General features: G+C 43.6%; 1 protein-coding gene across 3 annotated transcripts in view; it reads left to right on the top strand.

The window, feature by feature from the left end:
- Positions 1–4415, top strand: part of ACTA2 (actin alpha 2, smooth muscle) — a 55670-nt gene extending 51255 nt beyond the window's left edge. Inside the window, exons 7-9 of one of the 3 annotated variants that reach the window (XM_007470309.1) lie at positions 204–395; positions 1561–1742; positions 4129–4415. In XM_007470309.1, the coding sequence (XP_007470371.1) occupies positions 204–395; positions 1561–1742; positions 4129–4272 (518 nt within the window). In that variant the 3' untranslated portion in view covers positions 4273–4415. The remainder of the gene's footprint in view (positions 1–203; positions 396–1560; positions 1743–4128) is intronic. The other 2 variants (XM_007470308.1, XM_007470310.1) reach the window with 2 other exon arrangements.
- Positions 4416–13832: the final 9417 nt, after the last annotated feature.

Below are 13832 nucleotides of genomic sequence, written 5' to 3'. Positions count from 1 at the left end.
GAGCACAGGCTCCGGACGCGCAGGCCCAGCGGCCATGGCTCACGGGCCCAGCCGCTCCGCGGCATGTGGGATCTTCCCGAAACGGGGCACGACCCCGCGTCTCCTGCATCGGCAGGCGGACTCTCAACCACTGCGCCACCAGGGAAGCCTGGACAGGTGGATTTTTACCGCCTGTGCAAACCATGTTTGTATCTCGCTGACAGCTGAGCGTGAGATTGTCCGGGACATCAAGGAGAAACTGTGCTATGTAGCCCTGGACTTTGAAAACGAGATGGCCACTGCTGCATCCTCCTCTTCCCTCGAGAAGAGCTACGAGCTGCCTGACGGGCAGGTGATCACCATCGGTAATGAGCGGTTCCGCTGCCCAGAGACCCTGTTCCAGCCCTCGTTCATCGGTAGGCAGCACGCCCTGCCCCTGCTTCTGGGGAAACCACCCTCTCCTCCTGCACCCAGCCGACCCTCAGCCCCCAGCACCCTTCTGCGTGTGGGGACATGTGACAGGGGCCACAAAACCAAGTGCATTTCTAAACCGGAGCAAAGGAAAGAATGTCACATTTTTAAGAGTTAAGGAGGCCAGAAAAGGAGTTTTCTTTTTAAGAAAGCATTGTCTATGTTGTAGTCAAGCCCAAAGCATTCTTGGTGTGTGGTTTACAGTGAAAGAATCAGATACTCTCTGTGCTTAGGACACAGTGGAGCCACCGGATGGATGGATGGGAAGGATAGGTTGAATGCTGAGTTTGGGAATAATAGGGGGAGAGAAAAATGGAAATGCCCAATTTTACGTTAGCACTGACCTTGGGAGACGGGTTAGCATAGTTGTTTACAGAGGGCAGGCTCTGGGAGGGGTGAGCCTGGGTTTGAGTCTTAATTCTCTATTCATGACCTTGGACCCTGAAGTCTCAGGGTCCTCCTCTATAAAACGAGGACTGTCATAGTACCTATTTCATAGGGTGGCTGTGAGGATTACACGAGCTGTGTGGGGGGCACTTAGCCCAGGACTTGGCCGAAATGAGCATTCAATGCTTATTAGATATTGGCTGTAATTAATCACTAAGCATTATTAGTATTACATCACAAAACTGCAAAGATTGAAGAAAAGCGAGTCTTTGTCCAAATAAAATGAAGGTTTTTTTTTTTTTGGATGATTCAGCATCATAAAGCTTTGAGGAGTAAAAACAAGGCAGCAGCCAAAGAGAGACTTGGGGAAAGTTCTGAGCAACGGCTGCAACATTGGCTCAGCATGGAAGCTTCTGCTGGCAATCTGAACACTTTGCTTCTTATCTGAATCATTTATAGTAGTGAATCTATTAAAAATTAGGGATATGATGTTGTAGCCCCCCACCCTCCCAGAGATGCTGAGGCAGGGCTTCCTCCCTAGACAAGAGATAGGAGGACATGGGGCATTCGAGGACCTTTCGGTCCTGAGATGGCTGGTTCCCAGAGCATCATGCCTGCCTAGCTTCGGTCCAGTGTAAGATCACCCAGTTGCTCGCATCGTCTTCCACGTCAACCTGGGCTTTATTCACCACCCAAGGACCATGGCCTGTGTCTCTTTTCCAGGGATGGAGTCTGCTGGCATCCATGAAACCACCTACAACAGCATCATGAAATGCGATATTGACATCAGGAAGGACCTCTATGCTAACAACGTCCTGTCCGGGGGCACCACCATGTACCCCGGCATTGCCGATCGCATGCAGAAGGAGATCACGGCCCTGGCGCCCAGCACCATGAAGATCAAGGTACAGTTCAGTGACAGACCCATGTATGCTGCTGGCAATGCCAGACTTACAACCAAGAGGTGAAGGACTCTTCAGAGGCTACATCTTGGTCACATGCACTCACGGGTTTTAGAGCTAGGCAGTGGTTAAAAGTCCACAAGTCCCATACTTTAAACGATATAGGTCAGTTCAGTTCATAAAGAAGTTGAATTATCTTGTACAAAATTTAATCTGTACTTATCCTTGTCAATCAGCTACTTTCGGCAGCTGCAGCGAAGGTCAATAGAGTACCCCATGTGTCCATATCTCACTAAAATACACATTTTGTTGTTTTTCCTCATCACAAAAATAGTGCATGTCATGTATAGAGCATTACAGATATTACAGAGGAGCCAGACTTATTTCTGAAGAGGTGTAAACCCTGTAGATTCAATAGTGTATACTCTTCCTCCAGTACTAAATGTGACTCCATCTCAGTGGCCAGGAATTAGAATTTTATCTTCATCTCTCTGTCTGACATACCCTTTGATACAAGTGCTCAAAAGTGCAGCATGACCCCAGGATGACCAAGCTTAGTCCTTGAGCCATCAGAACCCCTACACTGTGTGAGTTTTGAGTCATAGTCAAAGAAACTCAGATTAAAAGGCCAGCATTCTTTGGAGGCAAACTTACATGTGGCTGGTGACTTCTCAAAGGCTGTTATCACTCTGAAATCAGGAGGCCAGGCTGGGACCTTCTGATCCACGTCCCAGGGAGCAGGAGAAGGGGCCCTCTGGGGGCAGTTCGCACACACAAGAGGTGTTCAGACAAGTTCTCTGTGATTTGCACTCCTTTTTTGAAAGGGTCTGCAGCTAACATAGCAGGGAGGGCTAGACTGAAGCATGCTCTCTCTCCACCTTAGAGGCTCGGAATTCTGCAGGTTAAGAGGAGAGAGACTGTTTTCTGAGGATCTGTGATTCTGGGATGCCCCTCTGATTGGCACTTACCACCTCATCTTCCCACCCTGGAGGGAGGGCCATGAAACCAGCTGCTAGGGCTGCTGACAAAGCCAACCTAGGTTGGGGGTATATGACAGACACCCAGCTAGAGATGGGTAGTTTCTAGTTCTTCAAACTTGGAGTGTTGAATAGAAATGAATGTAGAACTTTGAGCTCCAGTGTGATGAGAGCAAACCATTAAAAACCTGGCACAGTAAGATGGTGACATTAGGGGAAACTGACACTGAATGGTGGTGGGGGGTGGTCTATAGGAACTCTCTGTACTGTCTTTACCACTTTTCTGTAAAACTAAAATTATACGAAAATGAAAAGTTATTTCTAAAACAAAACAAAAAAATACCTGGGAGAGGTCCAGGTTTGCATACTGGGTCTGATATGTACCAACCCCAACCGGTGTGATCAAGGTCAATTACTTAAACCTCTCAGTCTGTTTCCTCATTTGGAATATGGGAGTAATTCAGTACTTACTCTTCAAAGTGGTTGTGAGGATTAAATGAGATAGTACATGTGCTTGGCACATGGTAAGTGCTTGGTAAATATCAGCTACTTGTATTAAAAATAAATGTTCAACCAGAGCTCAAGGGATAAACAGAAATTAAACCCCTTTACCACCGTTTCAGAAATACCTTATCTGTTGGCCCAAGTGTCCATATTCATTTCTACCCAAGTATCCAAGTGTGATGTGGAATTTGGAATTACTCAGCTATAGCTATTTTAAGAGTTGCTGTAGGGAGACATACCCTCGGCCTGATTCACTGCTCTCTGAGCCTAAACCATTCATTGATTTAAGAAACGTCAACATGTCCTTACATGTCAGGCCTATGCAGTGGGTAGGGCCAGCCAATGCAGCCTAACCCGGATCTATCCCAGGGGAATGTTCATCCCAGTGGGGGACGCTTGAGCCCCTCTGTGTTAAACAGGGCATCTCAGTGTACTTAATCAGGTCTATAGTAAGTTCCTGTGTGGTAAGTTCTGGCACAATCAAAACTTCTCCTCGAAGTTGCTGGTGTTTGTGTCCACAGAGCGTATGTGTCATGCTGAGTGCTGAAGAACAGCTTATGAAAGTCGGGGACATTGTCAGGGATTAAGTGGAGGCCATGCAGGATTTGGGGCCAACTTTCAGTTTGCCCAATAGTAGACTGAATGCAGCAGGGGTGTCATAGATGCTTTGGAATAGATTGTGTAAAAGGAAGCTGGGAAACCAAATGCGCTCATTGAAGAATCTCTAAATCCACAACTTATTCACACCCCATGGGTTAGGGTTCAGATTCGGGTTCAGCATCTAACAGCCAAGACTGTCCCTGTTGTCCATGAAGCTTCAGCAGGGGTCACCAAATTCAGACCATGCTGGAAGGCCCAGGCCCTGTTCTAGTGCATTAACGGCCTTTCTTCCTCATCCTGACCAACAGATCATTGCCCCTCCCGAGCGCAAATACTCTGTCTGGATTGGCGGCTCCATCCTGGCCTCTCTGTCCACCTTCCAGCAGATGTGGATCAGCAAACAGGAGTACGACGAGGCCGGGCCCTCCATCGTCCACCGCAAATGCTTCTAGAACACTTCCCTGCTCTCTCTCTAGCACACACTGTGAATGTTTTGTGGAATAATGCCTTCAATTCTTTTCCAAATCATTCCTAGCCAAAGCTCTGACTTGTTACCTATGTGTTTTTTAATAAATCTGAAATATGTTACCTGTAACCTGTCGCCTTGGCCTCTGATCAGCACCAGGCTGATCACGTTATTTCTGTTAGGCTGACCTCACCCATTACAGAGTGGCTCCCTCTAGTGGTAGCCTAGGACATGACAACCAGGATGTGTAAGTTTCCCAGCAAAGGGTAGCATCACATTAACACGGGAAGTGCCAACCAACTCCGTTAAGTGGGAAGAATTTGAAAACACACAGGAGATAAACATAAACATGGGTTAAAATGTATCAACAGGATAATCCACACTGACTCACAACTTTCTGAGTCATTATATAACTTTGTTCTCTATAACTTCCTGACTGGTAGCCTGGTGGGTGAAAATAAAACAACAACAACTCTGCGTGTGTGTGTGTATGTGTGTGCTTGTACACACACATACATCCATATATTATACATGCACATATATATGACTTTTTATATATAACATATTAAACTTAAATATATATTAAAAGGAACTATGACTTAAGTTTACCAGGGGACACATAGATTTTTTTTTTTATTCTTTTTTTTTTTTTTAACATCTTTATTGGGGTATAATTGCTTTACAATGGTGTGTTAGTTTCTGCTTTATAACAGAGTGAATCAGTTATACATATACATATGTTCCCATATCTCTTCCCTCTTTGTCTCCCTCCCTCCCACCCTCCCTATCCCACCCCTCCAGACAGCCACAAAGAACCGAGCCGGTTTCCCTGTGCCATGCGGCTGCTTCCCACTGGCTATCTACCTTACGTTTGTTAGTATATATATGTCCATGTCTCTCTCTCGCCCTAACACACCTCACCCTTCCCCCTCCCCATATCCTCAAGTCTGTTCTCCAGTAGGTCTCTGTCTTTATTCCTGTTTTACCCCTAGGTTCTTCATAACATTTTTTTTTCTTAAATTCCATATATATGTGTTAGCATACGGTATTTGTCCTTCTCTTTCTGACTTACTTCACTCTGTATGACAGACTCTAGATCTATCCACCTCATTACAAATAGCTCAATTTCGTTTCTTTTTATGGCTGAGTAATATTCCATTGTATATATGTGCCACATCTTCTTTATCCATTCATCCGACGACGGGCACTTAGGTTGTTTCCATCTCCGGGCTATTGTAAATAGAGCTGCAATGAACATTTTGGTACATGACTCTTTCTGAATTCTGGTTTCCTCAGGGTATATACCTAGTAGTGGGATTGCTGGGTCATATGGTAGTTCTATTTGTAGTTTTTTAAGGAACCTCCATACTGTTCTCCATAGTGGCTGAACCAATTCACATTCCCACCAGCAGTGCAAGAGTGTTCCCTTTTCTCCACACCCTCTCCAGCATTTATTGTTTCTAGATTTTTTGATGATGGCCATTCTGACTGGTGTGAGATGATATCTCATTGTAGTTTTGATTTGCATTTCTCTAATGATTAATGATGTTGAGCATTCTTTCATGTGTTTGTTGGCAGTCTGTATATCTTCTTTGGAGAAATGTCTATTTAGGTCTTCTGCCCATTTTTGGATTGGGTTGTTTATTTTTTTGTTATTGAGCTGCATGAGCTGCCTGTAAATTTTAGAGATTAATCCTTTGTCAGTTGATTCATTTGCAAATATTTTCTCCCATTCTGAGGCCTGTCTTTTGGTCTTGTTTATGGTTTCCTTTGCTGTGCAAAAGCTTTGAAGTTTCATTAGGTCCCATTTGTTTATTTTTGTTTTTATCTCCATTACTCTAGGAGATGGGTCAAGAAAGATCCTGCTGTGATTTACATCATAGAGTGTTCTGCCTATGTTTTCCTCTAAGAGTTTGATAGTTTCTGGCCTTACGACACATAGATTTTTAAAAAACAGAAACAGTGCTCTAAAATCTCACTACACATCTAAATCATCTGTTTCCCTTCTCCTAATCAATATCTGTCTCTGAAAATGATACTACAGTTACTTTCACACCAGAAGGGATAGGAAAAATAACAATACTTTCCAAGGACCACTGGTGTCAATCATCACCACTAAGGGATTCACACATATCTTCACTCATTTGTTCTTCAGAACTCTTTGGGGAAAATATTATTATCATGCCCATTTTATTTTACTTTACTTTGACATTAATTTTTTATTGAACTATAGTTGATTTACAATGCTGTATTAATTTCATGTGTACAGAAAAGTGATTCAGTTATACACACATACATATTTTTTTTTTTCAGATTCTTTTCCCTTCTAGGTTATTACAAAATACTGAGTAGAGTTCCCCGTGCTATACAGTAGGTCCTTGTGGGTTATCTTTTTTTTTTTCCGGCCGCACGACACGGCATGCAGTATCTTAGTTCCCCAACCAGGGATGGAACCTGTGGCCCCTGCAGTGGAAGTGTGGAGTGTTAACCACTGGACCACCAGGGAAGTCCCGGTTATCTATTTTTTATATAACAGTGTGTATATGTTAGTCCCAAACATTTTATAGAGGAAGAAACAGAAGTTTTCCCTTAATATCATTATATAGGAGAGCTGCCAACTTCTCTTTTACCCAACTGGCCCAGGAGGTACAAAGATGTATAAAAATACTTTCCCTGCCCTAAAGCGTCTTTGTCTCAAAGCACTTTTCTGCCCAGGCTGTTTAGCATCCTCGCAGCTCCCCGCCTGGGTGCCACTTGTCCTCCTGGGTATAAATATCTGAGTGCGGTCAGCAGCCACTGGCTGTCCTTGGGAGTTAGGAGGTGGATCTCCATCCATGGAAGCAACTCACTGCAGAGACCTCAGAGTCAAAGATTTAATGCCTGTTTGGTCCAGAAAATCCAAGCTTCCCCTGGTCTCCTCTGCCCTGTAGCTTCAGCCAATTAAGATTAATACTACAAATAATAAGAGCTGGCATGTGCTGAGTAACTGTCATGACCAGATCCTGCCAAGCCTTTTATATTAGGATCTCATTTTATCCTACAACAGCCCTATGGATTGGATATTCTCACAGCCTTTTTATGGACGGAGCAACCTAGGCTATGAGTGGTTAAGGAACATACCCAATGTTATACTACTGGCAGAGATGGGACTTGGCCTTGGTTCCAAAACCATACTCTTAGCCTTTAAGCCAGCATTTCTCAAAGAGCAGGTCACAGAGGTCAACCTTATCGGGAGCTCATTTTAAATGGACAGATTTCTGGGAAACCCAAATCCTGCCAAACTAGGAGGTCTGAAGCTGTGGCTGGGAACTTGAGCTTTAATCAGATTTCTCTGGTGATTCTTCTGCACATCAAAATTTGAGAACCACTGTTAACGTGCTATGATTGAAATTTTCCAGTTGCAAATTTATGCTTACCAGGTAAGGCACTCCATACCCACTAAATTGAAACTTAAGGATTAGTGTACAAATACTTGGAAACAGATTACTTTCATAATTGAGGCAAAGATCATCAAGCGTTCCCGTTGTAGTCACTGCAGGGTTTAGGTAAAGCGAACCAAGTTGACTGTAGTGTTGTACTTCACATTCACCACCAGAGGGCGCGAGCTCTTCGGTAAAGAGAAGGACGTTTAAAACAGTCTCATCTGGAAACTGGCGTGGCCCGAGGCAAAAATCAGGAAAACCTGAACCACCCACCGAATGTGCATTAGTGAAATGTTCTTTCCTTGTGAGCACCCAGCCGCAGTGCCTAAGCACCTTCTCCCAGTCATAGATGAGTAACTCCTCCCCTTCATGCCACGGATGCCCATGGATTGGAGGACTGGACAGGAGGCAGCATCTCTTGATGAGCCTCACATGAATCTCCAGAGGAGGTAAACCCAGCAACAGACAGGTTTGGCTGCTTCATGAGTCCTCTTCTCTCCCCTAACAATAGCAAACCAAACTCTGTCTAACACTTCTCCTATGACCACCAATTTTCCCAGAAGGGGCCCATACAGCCCCTGAAGATGACATGAGTTTTTAATAAAATTGATCCACATCATGCAACCTTTGCTGCGAGCATATGAGCAAAAGGAAGCACTATTTTTTTTATATATATATATATATTTGCGGTACGCGGGCCTCTTACTGTTGTGGCCTCTCCCGTTGCGGAGCACAGGCTCAGCGGCCATGGCTCACGGGTCCAGCCGCTCCGCGGCATGTGGGATCTTCGCGGACCGGGGCACGAACCCGTGTCCCCTGCATCGGGAGGCGGAGTCTCAACCACTGCGCCACCAGGGAAGCCCGGAAGCACTGTTTTTAAAAACGAATAATTCGCCATTGTCTGTGCGGCATTATTTGTGTAGTCAGGCCAAGCTTGAGTACTTTTAGCAGGATTTCAAACAAAGAACAACCTGGAAAAGAATTTGCAGTTCCCGCAAGGGAGGGGCTGTCTGGGCCAACACAGTCACTGACTGCAACTAAGCTTATTCAAAAAGATCCGACAAAAAAAAAAAGAGAGAAGGAGATGGGGCAGCTGGGGACATGGTTCTTCTGCATCAGAGTACGAAAACCAGATGTTTAAGTAATGTTTATTCCTGGGACAACCAAGTCAATTCAGGTAATGTTTGAAGGGCACATACTAGAGATACAAAGAACAAGGTTCTATCTGTATGGGACTTACAATCTGTGGGGAAAATGGACATGAAACAAGTAGCCAGGGTGCATCGTGGGGATTACAAAAGTGGAAATAGACGGGGTAGGAGCTCTTATGACCTCAGGGGAGGCGTCCCTGAGAAAGTAGTGCTTAAGCAGAGGTTTACAGAGTAAGAGATAACTAGGAAAAAAAGCAGGGGGAGTGAGAGGGTTGAGGCTGGACAAGAGGAAGTAGGGCGTATAGGGAATGTGTTCCAGGCAGAGGCCCAGAGATGGGAGGGGATGCTGCATGTGCAGAAAAGAGAACACAAAGAATTGAACCCACACATAGACTTTAGAAGTACGACTATACTTGACTGTAATTTTCCAAAGTAGAGTTCATAACATTTTCTCTGTGAAATGTCTGTCTTGAAATCAGACACCGATTACAAGCTATTAAGGCAACGCTGAGAACTTTGTTATCTCTGATTCACTTGCCATTCCCGAGCATTTTCTCTTACAGGTTAAATCAATTCTTCATCTCAATTTCAGAAATGTATCTGGGAAACGAGCACCCTAAAACCACCATCTCTCACTCCAATTTGTTCCTGATGGCTCCAGCTATTCCAGACTGTTCTTTATGTGGCAACTTCACGCCCCTTAAAGATGGAAGGGAATATAAATGATTACCATTTGCCTGACTGGTTTTGTAACATGTTATCTTCAAGGAAAACAGATGATGACACAGGCTCCTCTGTAGCATAGTTCATGACAGTTTTCAGTGGCCTAAAGCTCAGGGGTCCTTAAGTAGGTTTCCTGTTGTTGGAGAAAAAGCACTGTAGTCACACCAAATCAAAAGATGTCCTTTTCACATTCTCATATTCCTCTTAGATCCTGTCTTCTATTTCTTTCCCTCCTCATTCAGCTTTTGAACCTTATTCCTCAGTCCTCTCCTTGGATCACTTCTTTCCTCCCCCGCTTTAGACCTCTCTGCATCTGCTATAATCTAAAACTCCTTAAGAAATGGCCTAAAATCATTTAACTTCAACCTTCCTTTACGAAATGGCATCACCTACTCAGACAAAAATATATTAAGCAGGTGAATCGTATCCTCCAAATTTAGAACTAGCCCTGATTCTTAAAAACAGAAAAAGTTGATTTCAGATGGATGTTCTGATGTAATATTCTTGTGAATTCATACACCACTGCGTTTAATGAAAAGCAAAAGTAGTATTTTAGAGCGCTATTACTGTGGCTCTAGTTGGTTGCAGCCCAAATAGTTGACCATCCTTGATAAAATAAAATTCTGGGGCTTCCCTGGTGGCGCAGTGGTTGAGAGTCCGCCTGCCGATGCAGGGGACACGGGTTCGTGCCCCGGTCCAGGAAGATCCCACATGCCGCAGAGCGGCTAGGCCCGTGAGCCATGGCCACTGAGCCTGCGCGTCCGGAGCCTGTGCTCTGCAACAGGAGAGGACACAACAGTGAGAGGCCCGCATACCATAAAAAATATATAATAATAAAAAATAAATAAAATTCTGCTTCTGGATTTGGTTCTAGTGAACTTGATAAAAGCCTGGGACTGGTCACCCACAACAATAAGACTGTGATGAGAGTGCGTTCTAGAAACCTCAGGCGCCTTCATCATCACCTCTGATTTTATTATTAAAAGTTGGCTTTAAAAGAATTAACTTAATAATGTACTGCTCTGTCAAAACTACAATGAGATATCACATCACACCTACTAGGATGGCTATAATAATAAAAAAAAAGTGTTGGCAAGGATGTGAAGAAATTGGAACTTTGTACATTGTTGGTGGGAATATAAAATGGTTTAGCTGTTGTGGGAAAGGTAAGCATAGAACTACCATGTGACCCTGCAATTCTACCGCTAAATATATACCCAGCAGAATTGAAAACATATACTGAAAGAAGTACACATTTGCACTTGTACAAACAAATAAGTACATGCATGCTTATAGCAGTGCTATTCACAATAGCCAAAAGGTGGAAACAACCCAAATGTCCATTGATGGATGAATGGATAAACAAATTGTTGTATACAGATACAATGGATGAAAAGGAATGCACTGATATATATGTTAAAATGTGGATAGACCTGTAAAAGGTTACGTTAAGTGAAAGAAGCCAGACTCAAAAGTTCACATATTTTATGATTTCAATTATATGAAATCTCTAGAATAGAAAAACCCATAGAAACAGAATGCAGATTGATGATTGCCAGGGGTTGGGGGAGGGAATGGGGATAAATGGCTTAATGGATAAGAGGTTTCACTTTGGAGAGATGGAAATGCTTTGGAACAAGAAAGAGGTGTTGGGGCTTCCCTGGTGGCGCAGCGGTTGAGAGTCCGCCTGCCGATGCAGGGGACACGGGTTCGTGCCCCGGTCCGGGAAGATCCCACATGCCGCGGAGCGGCTGGGCCCGTGAGCCATGGCCGCGGAGCCTGCGCGTCCGGAGCCTGTGCTCCGCAACGGGAGAGGCCACAACAGTGAGAGGCCCGCGTACCGCAAAAGAAAAAAAAGATAGAGGTGATGGTTGTACAACACTGTGAATGTACTAAATGTCACTGAATTGTTCACTTTAAAATGGTTAATTTTATCTTATGTGAATTTCACCCCAATAAATTACTTTTAAATTAAAAAAAATTAAAATTATGTACTGCCCTGGAAAAAATGTCAGTAAGTACAAAGCTTTATTGCTGAAAAAAACCTGCAACATCAGTTAATTCACACACCTCATTTCTGTAGGTAATGAAACCTTGCCCGAAGTCAAGAATAGAGTAAATTTCTTCTGGTTGGTTGTTTTTCTTGTTCATCAGCCTTTATATTAGGAGGACACAAAATGGAGCTTATTTTTTGAACAACCTATAAATGCTTTTTCGTGAAAAATTGAAGAGAGGAATTTTAAACATCCTCTTGGGACTCAAGAATACAGGTTCACCACTCATTACATTGATACATCTGGGACGCACCCAGACAGTGATTAATTTGAGTACACAATTTTAGTTTTTCACAGTCAACGCTGGTTAACTCGATGCAGATGAATAGTTAATCCTCCTTGACAGAGGTAAAACAAGACAAAACTAAACTAAACTATTTGTCTCCATTTGGTTTTAGAATGTCTTTTGGTCTAGATAATGCCCAAGACATTGACTTCAAACAAATTAAGTAAAGCCGGTCTGCCGTCTATAGTTTTCTAATTCTACCCTCTCTCCCCCAGGGTCCTTCTCTATTTTCCTGTTTTCTCTCCCTCATCCTCTGCATCTCCCCAGACTAACTAAACTAATGTTTTTGTCAGCTGCCCCCAAGAAAAATATATTCTTGCCTCGTGAAAAGCCAAGATGCTAGAAAAGGAAACAAGTTTCTTAGAAAAACAGAGAAGAGTTCTTTGCATATTGGTGTCTTCACAATAAATAACAAGCTAATGCCTTCTAAGAATAAGGAGCTGAAAGTTTACCTTTCTTCCTTTATCTCTGCCAAATACATGACATTTCTCAAGCATCCTTTTCACAGAAGACATTCGCCTGCTAGAAAATTCTGCAAGACATGCTGGAAGAGAAACATCTGCTTTCCACGCTTGGGACAACTGTAGCTGGTTTTGCAACAGAAATTTCGATGATAAGTCCAAACCATTATAATAAGGCAGTTTCCAGCACGACCAAAGTGGGTGCAGCAGGGGATGAATTGGGGGGAAAAATACTGAACCAATTCTAGGATGTGGCCTTAACTGATACTGTACCTCAAACATAATGTCACTTTTTCCACAAATAAAATTCTACTAAAAAGAAACCAAGAATAACTTCAGTAGCTGAGAATAATCCGCAGACATCCTGCTTTGCTCCAAGGTCTATGGAGAAGAGAATGATTTCTGCCTGACAACAAAGAAAGTCATTTCCATTCCATCTCTGAGAAAAAAAGGAAACAAATTCAGTAAATATTTTTTGAGTATTATATTAGTTTGCTAGGGTGGCCATAACAAAATACCACAGACTGGTTGGCTTAAACAACAGAAATTTATTTTCTCACAGTTCTGGAGGCTGGAAGTAAGAGATCAAGGTGTTGGCAGATTTGGTTTCTTCTGAGGCCTCTCTCCCCGTAGACGGCCATCTTCGCCCTGTGTCATCACAGGGTTTTCCCTCTTTGTCTGTGTCCTGATCTCTTCTTGTTAAGGACACCAGTCACATTGGATTAGGGCCCCCTCTAGTGGCCAAATTTTAACTCAGTTACTTCTCTAAAGGTTCTTTCTCCAAATACATTCACATTCTGAGGTACTGGGGGTTGGGACTTCAACACGTGAGTTCTAGGGGGCGGCGGGGGGACACAACTCAGCCCATAACAAGTACATGCCAGGTGCCAGGCACTGAGTACAAACAGACTAGCATTCAAAACCAAAGGAAATTCTCAATACTCTGTAATGACCTATATGGGAAAAGAATCTAAAAAAGAGTGGAACTATATATATAACTGATACACTTTGCTGTACAGCAGAAACTAACACAACATCGTAAATCAGCTATAGTCCAATAAAAACCTGAAAAAAAATACAAAGGAAGCTCAGGCGTAATTGGTTCATTTTCTACAGAAGCACAAATCTGAAAAGAAATGAACTGTCTTTGCCTTCGAAGGTAAGGAAGTGGCAAATGGGGCTCTGGAACGGATTCATATTCAAAAGAGGGAGCTGCACTGCCTGCTGGGAATGAGATCTTCCAGAGGAAGCTCTTCCAGGGAATGTCTATGGTCACACACCCACCCACTCATGCACACACACACACACACACACACACACACACACTCACACTCATACGGGCCTCCACGGTGACTCACGTGGGCCCTGCTCCCAGCCAGCCCAGCCCTCAGCAGTGTGGCCACATGTCTGATGGTTCCTCTTTCAGACACAGAACATTAGGAACTCATT

This window comes from Lipotes vexillifer, unplaced genomic scaffold, assembly GCF_000442215.2.
Source record: "Lipotes vexillifer unplaced genomic scaffold, Lipotes_vexillifer_v1.1 scaffold690, whole genome shotgun sequence".
Taxonomy (NCBI): Eukaryota; Metazoa; Chordata; class Mammalia; order Artiodactyla; family Lipotidae; genus Lipotes; species Lipotes vexillifer.
Note: the sequence above shows the minus strand (reverse complement) of the source record. Positions and strands in the feature narration are given on the sequence as shown.